We start from the raw sequence: 13,876 nt of genomic DNA on the forward strand, positions 1-13,876 counted from the left end.
CACAAAACTAATTTGAAACATGTCTTGAAATATCTCCTGGTACTTCTGATGCTTATTATCAATAAACTAGCTAGATCAAATAGATACAAATGGCCAGTGTTGTGGGATACAAAGTTATTTCAAAGCCAACAAATAGATATTTTAGGCATATGATGGATTGAACAAAGCTAACATTCATCACTGTCCATACTAATGGATTGAGCTAACATTCATCCTTACGCTGACGATGGATTAGATCCTCCATTCTTATGGATAACACAAATGCATTGATAAATAGTATTGAAAGAAGCATATATTTCATACTACACAGCAGAGGCACCTGTTAAAGTAAGCATATCTCTCGGGTTGTGCCTTTTATCTATTGTATTGAATTCTAAATAGTAAACAACAACAAGATTATAATATAGTGTGCATACAACCCCTATTTGATCATCCACAATTCCATACCTTCTCATAAGAAGTAATGGAAGAACAGAGAGAAAAATAAAAGTTTCCACCTTAGACTCTGCAATCTTCCACTCAGCCTACAGCTCATCAACATCATTTTATCATGTCTGAATACCGAGGGAACTTATTTGGAATGACTCATGACTACCGAGAGAACTTGCACGTAGGCCATCGACAATAAGAGAATAGTGCATTCTGAACCGATTGTTAGAATTAATAAACCCATTTACATCAGAGTAGGATTCATACTTAGTTCAGTCGATCTTCTACCCGGAGGACACTGGAGTGATACTGTCGATTCCAATAAAAGAGCAATTTGAAGATATTCTGGCATGGTATTTCGACTCAAAAGGAATGTTTTCTGTGAAATCGGCCTATAAGTTGGGGATCATTTGAGGGATCAAAAACTACATAAAAGATGCTGATACAATAGATGGAGAGGTGCAAAACAACTCTGTGTGGATGAAATTATGAAAGTTGCAAGTGCCAAATAAAGTTAAGATGTTCCTCTAGAGACTTGCTCACAATAGCCTGCCTTTTCGCATGAGTCTTTTTCACAAAGGAGTCAAAGATGTGGACACAAGATGCCATATGTGCTACAGATTGGATGAGGACGGTGGTCATTTGTTCCTGAAATGTAAGTGGGTGAAAGAAGTCTGGAGAAAAGAAAATATGGAGCACATTCGTCTGAAACTACTCAGCTGCTCTTAGCCGCAAGAGACGTTCAAATCAATATGGACTTTGGAGATTGATACTCAGGTGAAGACGTACATATTGTTGTGGGTATGGTGGTTGTCAAGAAACCAAATAAATGCTGGTGACAGCAGTAGGAATCTGAATACAGTTAGTCACCATATCGCGCGCTCCTTGACTGGCTATGAGCAAATAGCAAAGAAGACAGCTGCAGTAGTACAACAAGCTCATGCAAAATAGAATCCCTCTCCAAATCCTTACTTGAAGATTAATGTCGATGGCTCTTTCAATAAAAATTCAAAAACTGGGTGGTTGGGGTTTTGTTGTGTATGATGAACAAGGAACTATGAAAGCAGCAGGAGCAGGGCACTTGCCGAGGATTGTCAATGCACTCTAGGTTGAGATAGAAGCAGCTCTGATGATGTTGAAATATGCTAATGAATGAGGTATATCTCGTATTGTCTTTAAATCGGATGCAACGAGCTTGGTCTCGACCTTGATGTTCACTTCGCTGGACCGGTCCACTCTTGGTGCGCTGGCAAAGGAAGCAAGAAGGCTGCTACAATGGTCTTTCATCGAAGCCAAGGTGTATATCTGCCCGTGGGCTTGTAATTCTGTAGCAGATTCCTTAGCAAAGTGAATGAGCGTTGAACCAATTCTCATATTTTATACTCGGTATGACATCTCAGTGGAACATGTTTCCCGCATACGAGCGAACGACTCATTGACAAGTCGTACAGGCACGATGTTGCTAGTTCAAAATTTGATCCCGAACGATACACCTAATTTAAAGTCTCTAAAATAGACCGGCTGAAAGAAAAGCACACTTTGTACGATGATTTCACACGCTGAAAATTCCTCTTCTGCTCTTCTTACTCGCACACACTTCTGCCGTGGGGAAACGAAGATGATCTGGGCTTCCAAAATGCCACCCAAGTGGCAAACTATTTGCACATACTGCCACAACTGGAACCCTAAATCCTCTCTCGGCGGCGCCGTCCTCCACTCTCCGGTCGACATCCCTTGCCCGCCCACCGCCCGATTCCCCGCGTCACCGCCGGGCTCCCGGGTTGCCAACTAGCCGTTTCCATCTTCGCTTTGCCGGCACTCGGTTCGCCGCGCGTCCTCCTCGACCGTCCGCTCCGGCGGCCTCCCGGATAGGTCCGCCCTGCTCGTGTCGTGCCCTCTAGAATCCAGCGAGGAGGAAGGGCGCGCACGCGAATTCCTCCATGGCCGACGGCCGGACTAAAGAGGTTGGTGTCAGGTTCTCCCGCTCCTGTTCCTAGTATGTACTGCAATTTCTACTATGCTTTCCTGCGCCCTATTCATTTGAATGAAAAATTGGCTCTGGGGCTGGCCGAGCTATGGAGTGTTGGAGGGGAGAGTGATTAAGCAAAGTTGGCTCTGTGTCTGGTCGAGCTACGGAATGTTGGTGGGGTAGTGATTAAGCTCGCGGCAGCGTTGGAGCGGCTATGCCTTTGAAGTTTTAGTTGGATTCGCAAGTCCTTCGCATCTTCGGAAGCTCAATTTGTGCTCAGAGAACAGTTTAGGTTTGTTAGGGCATTAAATAGTGTGTGGGCGTGGCAGACCTTGTGCTTCGATAATCACCTGATTGGTCTCCCGGTCTGCTCCTGTGAATTACGCTAGGAGAAGTTTAAATGATGATGTTCTTGATTCGTGGTCCAATAACTTTATAGTTTAGTGGGAACAAGTAGTTGGAAACCTTTGCCAAAAGAATTGGTCTGGCAGTATAAACACCCTTTCACTGCTGGGTGGCCTATTCATATGTAACATTACATATTTTAAAAGAGACAATGAGGAGAGACCGACTGTTACTCTGTTACATTTGAGTGTGGAGTACACAAAATATTACAGTATCAAATATAATTAACAACGGAAGATTTCATCTTGGCACTTGAAGTGTTTAATGTTACTCTTTGCAATTAATTTCAAATTTGATCTGTTTATGTTTGGCTTATTGCTAAGCCTTTGGGCCTACTTGTATGCAAATAATATTGATTTTAGCCACCATCTGAAACACTTCTGTACAGTTTTTTAAGTTCCAGTCTCCTGTTCAAAGAGTGGCAAATTTGGTGAATATAATTCGTTCCAGTTTTTTTACTATGGATATCGTACTTTGGTGTATTGTGGCTTATATTCCTGATAATTCACTGCCTGATGTTATATTTATTTCCTTCTTGAGCAGGCGGCATCAGAGGTTCATCCACTTCGGCTTCTATAGTGATGATGAAATTAAGAGGATCAGCGTTAAAAAGATCACAGTCAGAGCAACTTGATGCCAATAACTGTCCTGTGCCAGGTGGATTACTGGACCCTGCATTGGGGCCCATCAATGATACTGACACGCGAGTTACATATCTAACTTCTGAAATCTTGCTTGCACGCTAACAACAATGATGAATCCTAAATATCAGTTTACAAGGAAATCATACTGCCTTTTGTCTCCTTCAAATTGAGAACAATCTTGAGTAATATGCATTATTTTGTAAATTTTAGGTCAGAAGTATACTGTGTATTTCTCTTATTTTTATATCAATTACTATTTTCTGTTAAGGAAAAATAGTAGGACAAATCCTGACTTATCATTACTATCTTATAAACCGAGTAGGATATACTGCCATTTCCTTATTCTATCTTTAGTTGCTGCCTTGTAAGATTATGACATAATTAGATGTGCTAATTTAAAGCCATGCCAGATGTGCTCTCTACTTCTCCTAGTTGTTTGCGTGGGGATACTAAGTTGCCATCTCTTAAACACCGACACGCAAGGAAACACCTGCGCCGCATGCGGTGTCCGATATGGACACAGTGTCAATACGGCGTCGATACGTATTGCCGAAGTATCGTATATTTTCATAATTGAAATAAAACTTTGGAAATTCGGACACGTCGACACGCGCAGGATGCGACGCTGACTCAGCCTGGCCCAACTCACGGGGTTTCTCCCTCCCCCAACCCTAGCGCACTGCACCGCACGCTTAAGGGATGCAGGCGCCGCACTGTGTGCTCGCCGTCGCCGCAGCCTTCCTCCTCCCCATCCCCATCCCCCGCATCCGAATCCCACACACCTCCCCGACCATGGCCACCTCTAGCGACGGCGGCGGCGAGCAGCGGCGCCTCCTCTCCATCCCAAAGGCGGGTGAGCGTGCCATCGATTTTGCACTCGTGAGTTCTCGCCATCTCCCTTCGATTTTGCTGTTCTTATCGACTGCGCGCGCCAGGAGGACCCCTGGAACTCTATCCTCCTCGCGCTCATCGAGGGTGCCAGGCTCATGCTCAACCACATCCTCGCCAACCCGCAGATCTCCTCGCGGCGGCCGCCACGATGGCCTCCTCCTCCTCCACGGCGTGGGCCGCTGCTCTCGGTGATGTCTCATCTCCCCTTCCTCCCCTCCCCGCTTCCTTCGCTCGGTCTCCGGCCTTCCTCACCCACTTCCTCTCTTCATTTCAGAGCCCGTGCAGGTCCTCGTCGCCTCCCTCGCCGACGAATCCCCAGTTACCCATGACGCAGCGCTCTCCGCCCTCGGCGAGATCGCGTCGCTGTAAGGGGTTGCTCTTCTGTGTGTTCGCTCCTTCCTTCCGTGGGAAGCAGTTCGGTGAAATTTGTTGCTTGTTGGGTGCAGAACCCACTGCACATTCTCGATTGCTATGCCATCGTCTCCCAGGGAGGATGTCGGGTGCGCTCATGTGCCTCTGGGACAATACTTTGCTTGTTCACAGCACTGTTTTTTGGGGTTGGTTGGATTTGGGGTGTGATTAGGTTTGTTTTATGCGGAATGCAGCGGTCAGCAACATGGCTGGGGTTTTTCTCGTGATGGCTTCTGCAGTGAGGGCTCTCGATTGCTGGGATGCCGAGCGTGAGTAGATTTTTCAGCTTTGCAACTTTTTATATATATATATATATATATGTATATATATATATGTGTATATATATATGTATGTATATGTATGTATGTATGTACATATATGTATATGTATGTATGTGTATATGTATGTACATATGTGTATATGTATGTACATATATGTGTATATATATACATATATGTATGTATGTATATATGTATGTACATATATGTGTATATATATATGTATAATTATTAAAGTATATAGCCACACCGCATTATCAGTCATTTTGGGAGAATGCCGCACCGCGGTGTCCGATACGTGTCGTGTCCGATATGCATGTTGGTATCGGTGTAATCTAGGTTGCCATTACTGATGTGATGAAACTTAGTATTATTTTATATAAATTCCTCAGAAATATAATATGTTGTGAAACAGAGAGAGTATCTATATTTTTTTTTGCATCTAGTAGGGGAAGGGCATGCCTCTTGTTATGGAATATGGTAGTGGTGCATATGTAGTATGGATCTAGGTGAAAGATAGAATCTTCATCATTAAATGTTTTAGGAATTAAGATTAAGTTTTGCTATCATTTATCTTAATTCGGAGGCACATTTAAAGCAAACTTTTAGGTGTGCTTCCTTGGGATTTTTTTGGGGTAAAAATAGATTTCTCGAGTTCTGACTGTGTTCAAATTTGATGGCCAGTTGCAAGAGTTGCGGTCAGCATTCTGTTCGTTGCCCTGGTCATTTCGGTCACATTGAGCTGGCAAAACCGTTGTTTAATCCATTGCTATTTATGAGTCTGAAAAACCTTCTCCATGTCACATGCTTGCATTTTCACAAGTTCCTCTTGAACAGGGAACAGGTGAGTCCGTGTTCATCTCATTACTTTGGTTTTCATCCTGGAACACTAAGGTTCAGCGTGCCATTATATGATGTTATTATGTTTTCTTAATATCAGGTTGACAGATATGTGAATGAACTTGAACTTTTAGTGAAGGGTGACGTTGCCCATGCTAAAAATTTGGAAAATGCAGGTAAAGAAGCATCTCTGTCAGAGGAAGATGATGACATTCCTGAAGCCCCTTCAGGTGGTAAATCATCTCCTGAGAAAGATAAGAAAACCTGGACATCAATCCAATTGAAAGAGATTCTATCTATTTTTTCCAAGCTAATGAAAAAGAGACAGAAGAAGTGTGCAAAATGCGACATGAAGAGTCCAACAATCACAGGCCCTATATTTGGTTGGCTGATCAAGGTATGGTTTTTGCAGTTTTAGTTAATCCTTTTCTCTTATCGTGAATATATTCCAATTCCCAAAGTAGATCCATTTAATTTTATTTGGCTCTAGATTTGCTGAACTTCCATGCTTCTGATTAAATTGGGGGCCGATAAAGATCTTATTTGCCTGACATTCTTTGTAAATTCTGACTACACTTTCACTTTTTCAAAACCGATTAATCCCACCACCTTCTATGTCACTATAAATGCCAATGCTCTCCGTGTTTGGTTTTAGTCCTTCCTCAACTTGTCTCTATATTCTTTCTAAAAGAAACTTCTATATGTATTATCATGTATCCATTCCTGTTATAGTGCATGTACTTAATGTTTTCAAATTACAGCTAAAATCTATCACTCCCTTCTTCCCTGAATAGGTGTTGTTTTCAGAACTTATATGATTAAAACTTCTGAGTATTTGAACTCTATTATAGTCTTATAGACAGAAATATATAGATGGACCACATGAATATAACATTAGTAGATTTGTCATCAGATGTATATATGTAAGCCCTTGTCACAAATCTTAGATGCCACTGAATAACTTAATACGTTGTCCATATGCCACTGATGCCACTGATGCCTCACTGGCATGTGAGCCTGGGCTCCACATGTTAACCTCTCAATGGTGGCATATCGTGCATTATTTAGTTCTTCAGTGGTATATTATGAATAGCACTTCACATGAAATCCCCTAAAATTTCTCAACAATATACAAGGAGGGAGGATTATTTTTAGCAATATCTGTTTTGTGTTGTGTATGCTTGATTTGGCCTTGATGTCAAAGTGTCAATTCAGATTCTCAAACCCGGCACGAACTTGAACAGCCAGGTTCCTGTTTCCCTAAACCTAGTTTAGACCTTTATACCTTAAATCCCAAGCTAGCATTCAGTTTGCACATGAATATCCATTATAGTAAGCCTGCTATTTGTTAATATTTGTATGATAGTAGGGATAAGTGGATTGTCCAAACTGTGTGGTTACTTGGATGAGTCAGTTCACTTTATGTGCTTATTGGTGATCACCAAATGCTTATATTTCGTATTACTTTTGAACAATATCTACGTGTTGGGTGTTTGTGAGCTGCTACATTTACCATCTTGAGGGTGTATAGACACCGTAGCGCATTATTGGGTGGCAAGCATTTCAAGTTTTGAACTAATGTATGGATATCCATCATCCATGTTCTTGTTGGACTAACACTATGGATATGGATTGGTTGATTGCAAAATATTTTATATATATGGAGGTGGATGGGTTATTTGTCAATTTGAACTAGGCTGGAACTATCAAAGATGTAAGCCATATGCTTCCATTATGATCTCCACTTGCATGTTCTGGCGAGTAATTTCATTTATTTTGAATTTTAGGTTCTCAAAGGGAATTTATGTCTTCCTGAAAAAAATATTGTAATATATTGTAAAAAAGTGATTAAGTTTCATACTCATTTGTAATCAGGGCAGGGCAATCCCACAATTAAATTAGGATATGTGGGATTCTGGATGTTTCTGCTGTGTGTAGGCCTTAGATTTATGATATTTAACTTTTGTACATTCTTTGCAGATTGGTTGACACAGCAGTCAAAACATCTCGTCGTGGAAATCTTCAGGGATGTCTTATCAAAAGTCTGGAATCTTTGAAGGACTGGTATGATCACACAGTATGTGATGTTGATGGATCGATTGTACAGTTGTGCTATGGAGAAGATGGAGCTGATGTGCTTAAAACTAGCTTTCTTAACAAGTTCAAAGAACTTGCTGACGTAAGACATTCAATCCTCAACTATGAAACTAAAGCCACCTTTAATTTTGTATTGTCTTTCTCTATGTGTTTGTTTGATGGGATTGCTAATGGCTTCAATTTGATCCAAAATACAGAACAGAAAAGCTGTCCTTGACAAGCTCGGCGGTCACAATCACGATCGCCTGTTATCAAAACCTAATGGCTATATTACTAAGCTGCCCGAAAAGTCGACTGATCGTGCATGGCCAATGGAGTTTCTTAAGCTCTCAAAAGAACAGAAACACTGTCGTTATGACATTAAGAAGAAGGAACTGATGAAGTTACTGAAAGTCAAATACCTATCTAGTCTTGTAGATCCTGGTGAGGCTGTTGGCATGATCACTGTTCTGTATTTCCCTGATAGGAGAACCTTCAACGCAGATGACATAAGATGAATTGTGATATATTTCCCTGATATTCCCAGATTTCACTTCTCCAGTTTATGCTAGACTTCTCACTTTTAATTTTTTTGGGTGGACTTGTATTTGGTAACTGCGGGAGTAGTATTTATGTATTGACGGAAGTTTTTCTTTTTCTTCTTGGGTTGTATAGCACTGCTTATCTATGTTATTGTTAAAGATTTAGTGATAAATTAACTAAAACATTGTTTACTATGCATTACAGGCTCAACACTTTTCATCTTGCTGGAAGGGGTGAAATGAATGTAACGCTTGGGATACCTCGGTTAAAAGAAATACTAATGATCGTATCAGCTAATATTAGTATGCCTTTTATGAAGTGTCTTCTGCATGAGCAAAGGACTAGGTGAGCTTTATTTGTGGTTACTTTCAAGATGATTGGTTTCTGCTGTAATTTGCATAACTCTATCAAAGTTTATTCCTTATACCCTTTCAAATATGATAAAATTTCCAATAAAATGTACTCATGAACTTTCCACATCCACCGTACTAGCAAGATACAGGCACTTATTTGTTCTGTATCTGAATGTCTAGGGATGATGCTGAACGAGTGGCTGCAAAACTTAGAAGGGTTCGTGTGGCTGATATTGTGGAGAGAATTGAAGTATGAACAATTCCCTTTTACAACAACAATGGTCACGTTTTAACCCTGTACAAGTTACAGATGAGACTACCCACAGGAGCGTTACCCTCCTCAGTCGGATCTTACTGTAGATGAGTGTCAGGAAACCTTGAGAACAGTTTTTGTTGATGTGATGAACATGCCATCGAAAAGCATCTTGATTTGCTACACAGATTTAATGAAAAATTCGTGCTGTTAAGGTTAAAGATACAGAGGGCTCATCATCAGATGGAGTTGAAGAATCTGAAAGCCCTGCTGATGAAGAAGACACTGGTTTGAGTGATGGTGATGACGAAAATGATAATGATGAAGACTTGAAAGCTGATGCAGAGAAGAGGAAACAGCGAGAGAAAGATGAGATGGAGTATGATGATGATACTGAATACGAAGAGGGAATGGATAATGGATCAGAACATGAGACCAAAGTTTAACGTCATAGCGAGGATGATCCAGCTGAGTCAGGTGATGATTTGCAAGAGGCTGTTTCTGCTACTTAGAAAGCTGTGCTAAATAGGTTGAGCTTATGTTAGTTTTTGAAAAGCCGATAAGTTGGTTTTTGATGAAATGAACTAAAAGCTGATAAGATCGCTGAGAGTGACTTTTCTAAAAAGCTATGTGTTGAGAGCCAAAAATTAAAGCTATAAGCTAACAACTTTTTTAGAAGTCATAAATAGTTTTTTTAAAAAATAGTTTTTTTAATGAAAGTAAGTTTCAGCTGTGCCAAACAAGGATAAGATCTCAAAGTCTGAGATGGCTTCGGTGGATGCTGCTAACAAGGGGAAAATTCAAAAGATAAGCACAAGAGAGCTAAACTCCAAGCGGTAAATCAAACTGATGAGAAATCAGATGGGCAAAAACAGGATCACATACCACAGAAGCTCAGGAAAAAGTCGAAACCGACTGTCTATGTTGAAGCCACAGATTTGGATTGTGAGATTCAATATGCCTTTCAGGATGAACCTCATATTTTACTAGCTCAGGTAAAAGTCTTCGTAAACAGGACAAATTATGTTTTTTTTTTTTGCTGAGACTAATTAAACTCAATATATATCCTTCCAAGGCATCTACTTATCGGACTGTGTAACTTAACGGGGATCGTATATCTGTTCCTGCCAAAACTGTATTCTATACATGCACTAATGAACTAGTTTTAATGGATGTTTTAATTTTCTTGCTTAGATTTCCTAAAAGACAGCTAGAACCATTTCTGTCAAGGCCTACGACAATATCGACATATCAGGATGATCCCTAATAATAATTCGGGGTATATCAGGTGATGTGTGTGTTGATTCAGGTTTTCTAATCACATGTATTAACTTAGACTTGAGAACACTGATGTTTATTTAGGTTTAGATCTCTTTTAGAATAATAACTATAATTATGTGTATTGTCGTATAAAATATGTGAACTTGTTACATAATATCTTCTTCTTTTTACAAACCCGATCTTGACCTCTTTGTATACTAGGGGAAAGATGTACGAACAATCAAACAGTATCTAACTCTATGATAGATCGGCCTATAATAGAGTCAACTATCTACATTATGAAGTTGGATAGTCATGTTTACTCTGCTCGACTAGGGGAAAGATGTACGAACAATCAAACAGTGTCAAACTCTATGATAGACCGGCCTATAATAGAGTCAACTACCTACATTATGAAGTTGGATAGTCATGTTTACTCTGCTCTGATCATCATACGTGTTTCGTATCATCATCGAATGTCATCATGCTCACCCGTACGATTATCTCGTGACATTAAATCCTATAGGATGGGGTATTGCAATGTCACACCGTCCTATAACTATGTCATATCGAAAGTAGATGTCTGGAAAAGGAAAACAACACTCAAATATGCAACATTAAACGAGACTTAATCAGATAGTGGATATCTGCGATCAGCAAGGGCTAGTTGTAGGATCCTGCTGCACGATCAGAGGGTTGGTCGCGCAAGCTTCGTCCTGATCGTATGATGTGATCGTGATCTTGATAATACTTGCTGTATATTGACACTCGATGACGTGAGATCCATCGCACAAGATATCTCCTTACCTATTACACATGTAGGGTATATTTTACCTATTACACCGACACAACTAATATACAGTTGTTGAGCCAGAGAAGAAAGGTAGCCCTAGAACTTTGAAGTATTCTGGGGTCCAGAGGAATACCTCAGCATCAACGAGGTCAAATCAAACGATACACACGCAATGCTGAAGCCATACGGGGTGGAGGCCTGCATTTGGCGCACGACTGGTCATCCTGCCTACTGTACTTCTATAGTCAACAAAATTTTGAAGTTGCCCATAGCAAAAAAAAAAAAAAAAAAAAAAAAAGAAGAAGAAAGAAAGAAAGAAAAAGTGGGTACTTTTGTTTATGGTTGCTTACTTGTAGGGTATGCTGCTTCAGAAGGAGCAGCATGCCTTTTTTCAGATAAATCTATGTCACTGAAAAACTGCTGATATATGATATAAAGGTGGAATTGCTATGATCTGATTCGACATTTTAATTTTGCAAAGGACCCACCTTGTAGCCAGTGCCGTGTTTAGTTGATATTTTGATCGCAATGGATTCAGGTCGCCACTTTTCTCATTGCGGTTGTGTCGTGCAAATGACGGGTGGTCAGACACCTGAATCTCATTGTTAAATGTGTTGACTGAGTAGCAGCTGTAGGGCGCAAATTATTTGTGTTAGCAGCAGAGCGTCGGCCCTGGCAGCATGAGTCACCGGTCTCGGCTTCCTCGCTGTGCCGCTCGTGGTGGCTGTGGCTTGAAACTCAGAAATTTTATTGTGTAATTAACAAACCAACCAACCAAAATCTTATATTAAGAGTCGTAAAAAGTCATAATAAAAATATAATAGTGTAGTGTATGATTGTATATTATCATCTATCATCTCATAAAATTTGAGCTTAAAAAACTCGTGTGGGGAAAAAAAAAAGAGAAAAATCAGTGATTCATATATAGGTATTATTCACGAATGGAATTTCTCTTTTTTTTTCTTATGTAAGTTATTGCACTACCGGATTTTGATACTTTGCCGTGTGTCCAGGGCACACGGCAAAGCGCTAAAAACACTCGGCAAAGTGTTTGCCGAGTATAACACTCGGCATAACACTGTCGGCATACACAGTGCCGGAGTGTTTTATATCGAGCACTCGGTAATCATATTTGCCGAGAGCCAAATACGACACTCGGCCAAAAAAGCGACCTAACGGCGTCAGGGCCTTAACGGCCTCTTTGCCGAGTGTCCGTGGAATACACTCGCAAATCACGTCACGTTTGCCGAGTGTATTGGAGGGTACTCGGCAAAGTGAGTACAGAATAGCGCCGAGATAGCACTCTTTGCCGAGTGTATACACTCGGCAAACTGGCATCCAAAATGCCAGATTAAACAGTCTTGCGACACATGTCACGTTTGCCGAGTGTAACACTCGGCATATCCTTGTTTGCCGAGTGTAACACTCGGCAAACTGTTCTATACCAGACGGCCAATTGATCCATACCAGATTCAAAACTGTCGCTGCAATTCAAAACAATTTATATATATCTCACAGATTACCACATTCACATAAACATCACATAAACCGTCGTATAAACATCACATAAACCGTCGCATAAACATCGCAAGTGACACAAACATCACAAATTGTCGTGACAAGATAGCAAAATATAGTCCAAACAAAAAGAAAATATTGCAGGCCGTAACGGACTCCACACTTGATTACCACCTTAACCTGCATCAATCAAGGAGTAGAAACACTAAGTAAGAAGTATGCATTTGAAAGTAAACAGAAATGCTAAGTATGGATATGGGGTTACAAAAGTAAGTTTTCAAATTGAGGAGAACAAACCAAAGTGAGGTGGAGTACCAATGTGCGAACCTCCAGCTCCAGGCGTATTCGATCCCTCTGATGGATACTGCACAAAGGAGGAGATAGTTAGCACAACACTCTATGGTTGTAGGAATGGCAATAATGGTGATTACAAGGTTATAAACTAACTCACAGGAGTGTGTGGAGCCTGTGGAGCAAGTGGACGAGAAGGGGTTGGCATCGGTGGTGGAGTTTGGCCCATTGCAGCATAAAGGGGCGTCATCATCGCATACCACTGGGATCGTTCTGCCGCCATCCTCTCCTCGAACGATCTCTCTAATTCATGCCGGAGCCTCCTTTCTTCATCCAGCTGGGCCTACAGTATGTCATCGCAATCTCATCATCGTTCCAATGCAAAGCATGTAAAGATCGTGGAGGATGAATGAAATAGAACTAACCTGGATTTCGTTCATCGCAATCCGTGTAGGCTCTGGGCAAGGACGTATACCCGGACCTGAGCTCGTGCTCTGAGCTCTAAGCTGAGAGAGAGAGGGAGTGGTGGCCGTATCGAGTGTGCCGTCGCCAATCCAGAACCGGCCATGTTTCTTGCCTCCTCCCGCCCTCATAACCACTTCCCCATCAAGATCATGCTCGCTCGGATCAAAGTCTGGGCCGTGGACCTCCTTTGCCATCGATGTGTATCCATCTAGGTGAGCCTTGACGTTCTCGTTGCTGTACGCTGAGGCCGGGTCATTCGGGTCATATGCAACCCCGTGCATTGCCTTTGACTTATGGGCCAAAGCATAAGCCTTGAACTGGGAGAGAGGCTGACCATCATTTTTTGCCGATTGCAACAGAAAAGCAATAACATTCATAAAGGGGACGCCCGCACAGAAATTAAGGAGAACTGAGCTTGGGAACAACAGATGCTATTGCATACCCATCTAGCCGCAAA

The 13,876-nt window shown here is 41.3% G+C and overlaps 1 protein-coding gene and 1 pseudogene across 2 annotated transcripts; one reads left to right on the plus strand and one right to left on the minus strand.

Annotated features, from left to right (window-relative positions):
• Positions 1-5,219: 5,219 nt before the first annotated feature.
• On the plus strand, positions 5,220-11,114 carry LOC133931119 (DNA-directed RNA polymerase I subunit 1-like; annotated as a pseudogene).
• A 1,673-nt stretch (positions 11,115-12,787) lies between these two features.
• Positions 12,788-13,620, minus strand: LOC133883711 (uncharacterized). Of its 2 annotated transcripts, none has more exons than XM_062323127.1 (4): positions 13,380-13,620; positions 13,115-13,297; positions 12,961-13,027; positions 12,788-12,843 (listed from the first exon to the last, which is right to left on the minus strand). In XM_062323127.1, the coding sequence occupies exons 1-4, from the start codon at positions 13,611-13,613 to the stop codon at positions 12,839-12,841; spliced, it is 489 nt and encodes a 162-aa protein (XP_062179111.1). In that variant the 5' UTR covers positions 13,614-13,620; the 3' UTR covers positions 12,788-12,838. The 2 variants fall into 2 exon arrangements, with proteins under 2 accessions (XP_062179111.1, XP_062179112.1); XM_062323128.1 differs by having other exon boundaries at positions 12,819-12,843; positions 12,979-13,027.
• Between the last annotated feature and the right edge of the window lie 256 nt (positions 13,621-13,876).

This window comes from Phragmites australis, chromosome 10 (assembly GCF_958298935.1).
Source record: "Phragmites australis chromosome 10, lpPhrAust1.1, whole genome shotgun sequence".
Classification (NCBI taxonomy): domain Eukaryota; kingdom Viridiplantae; phylum Streptophyta; class Magnoliopsida; order Poales; family Poaceae; genus Phragmites; species Phragmites australis.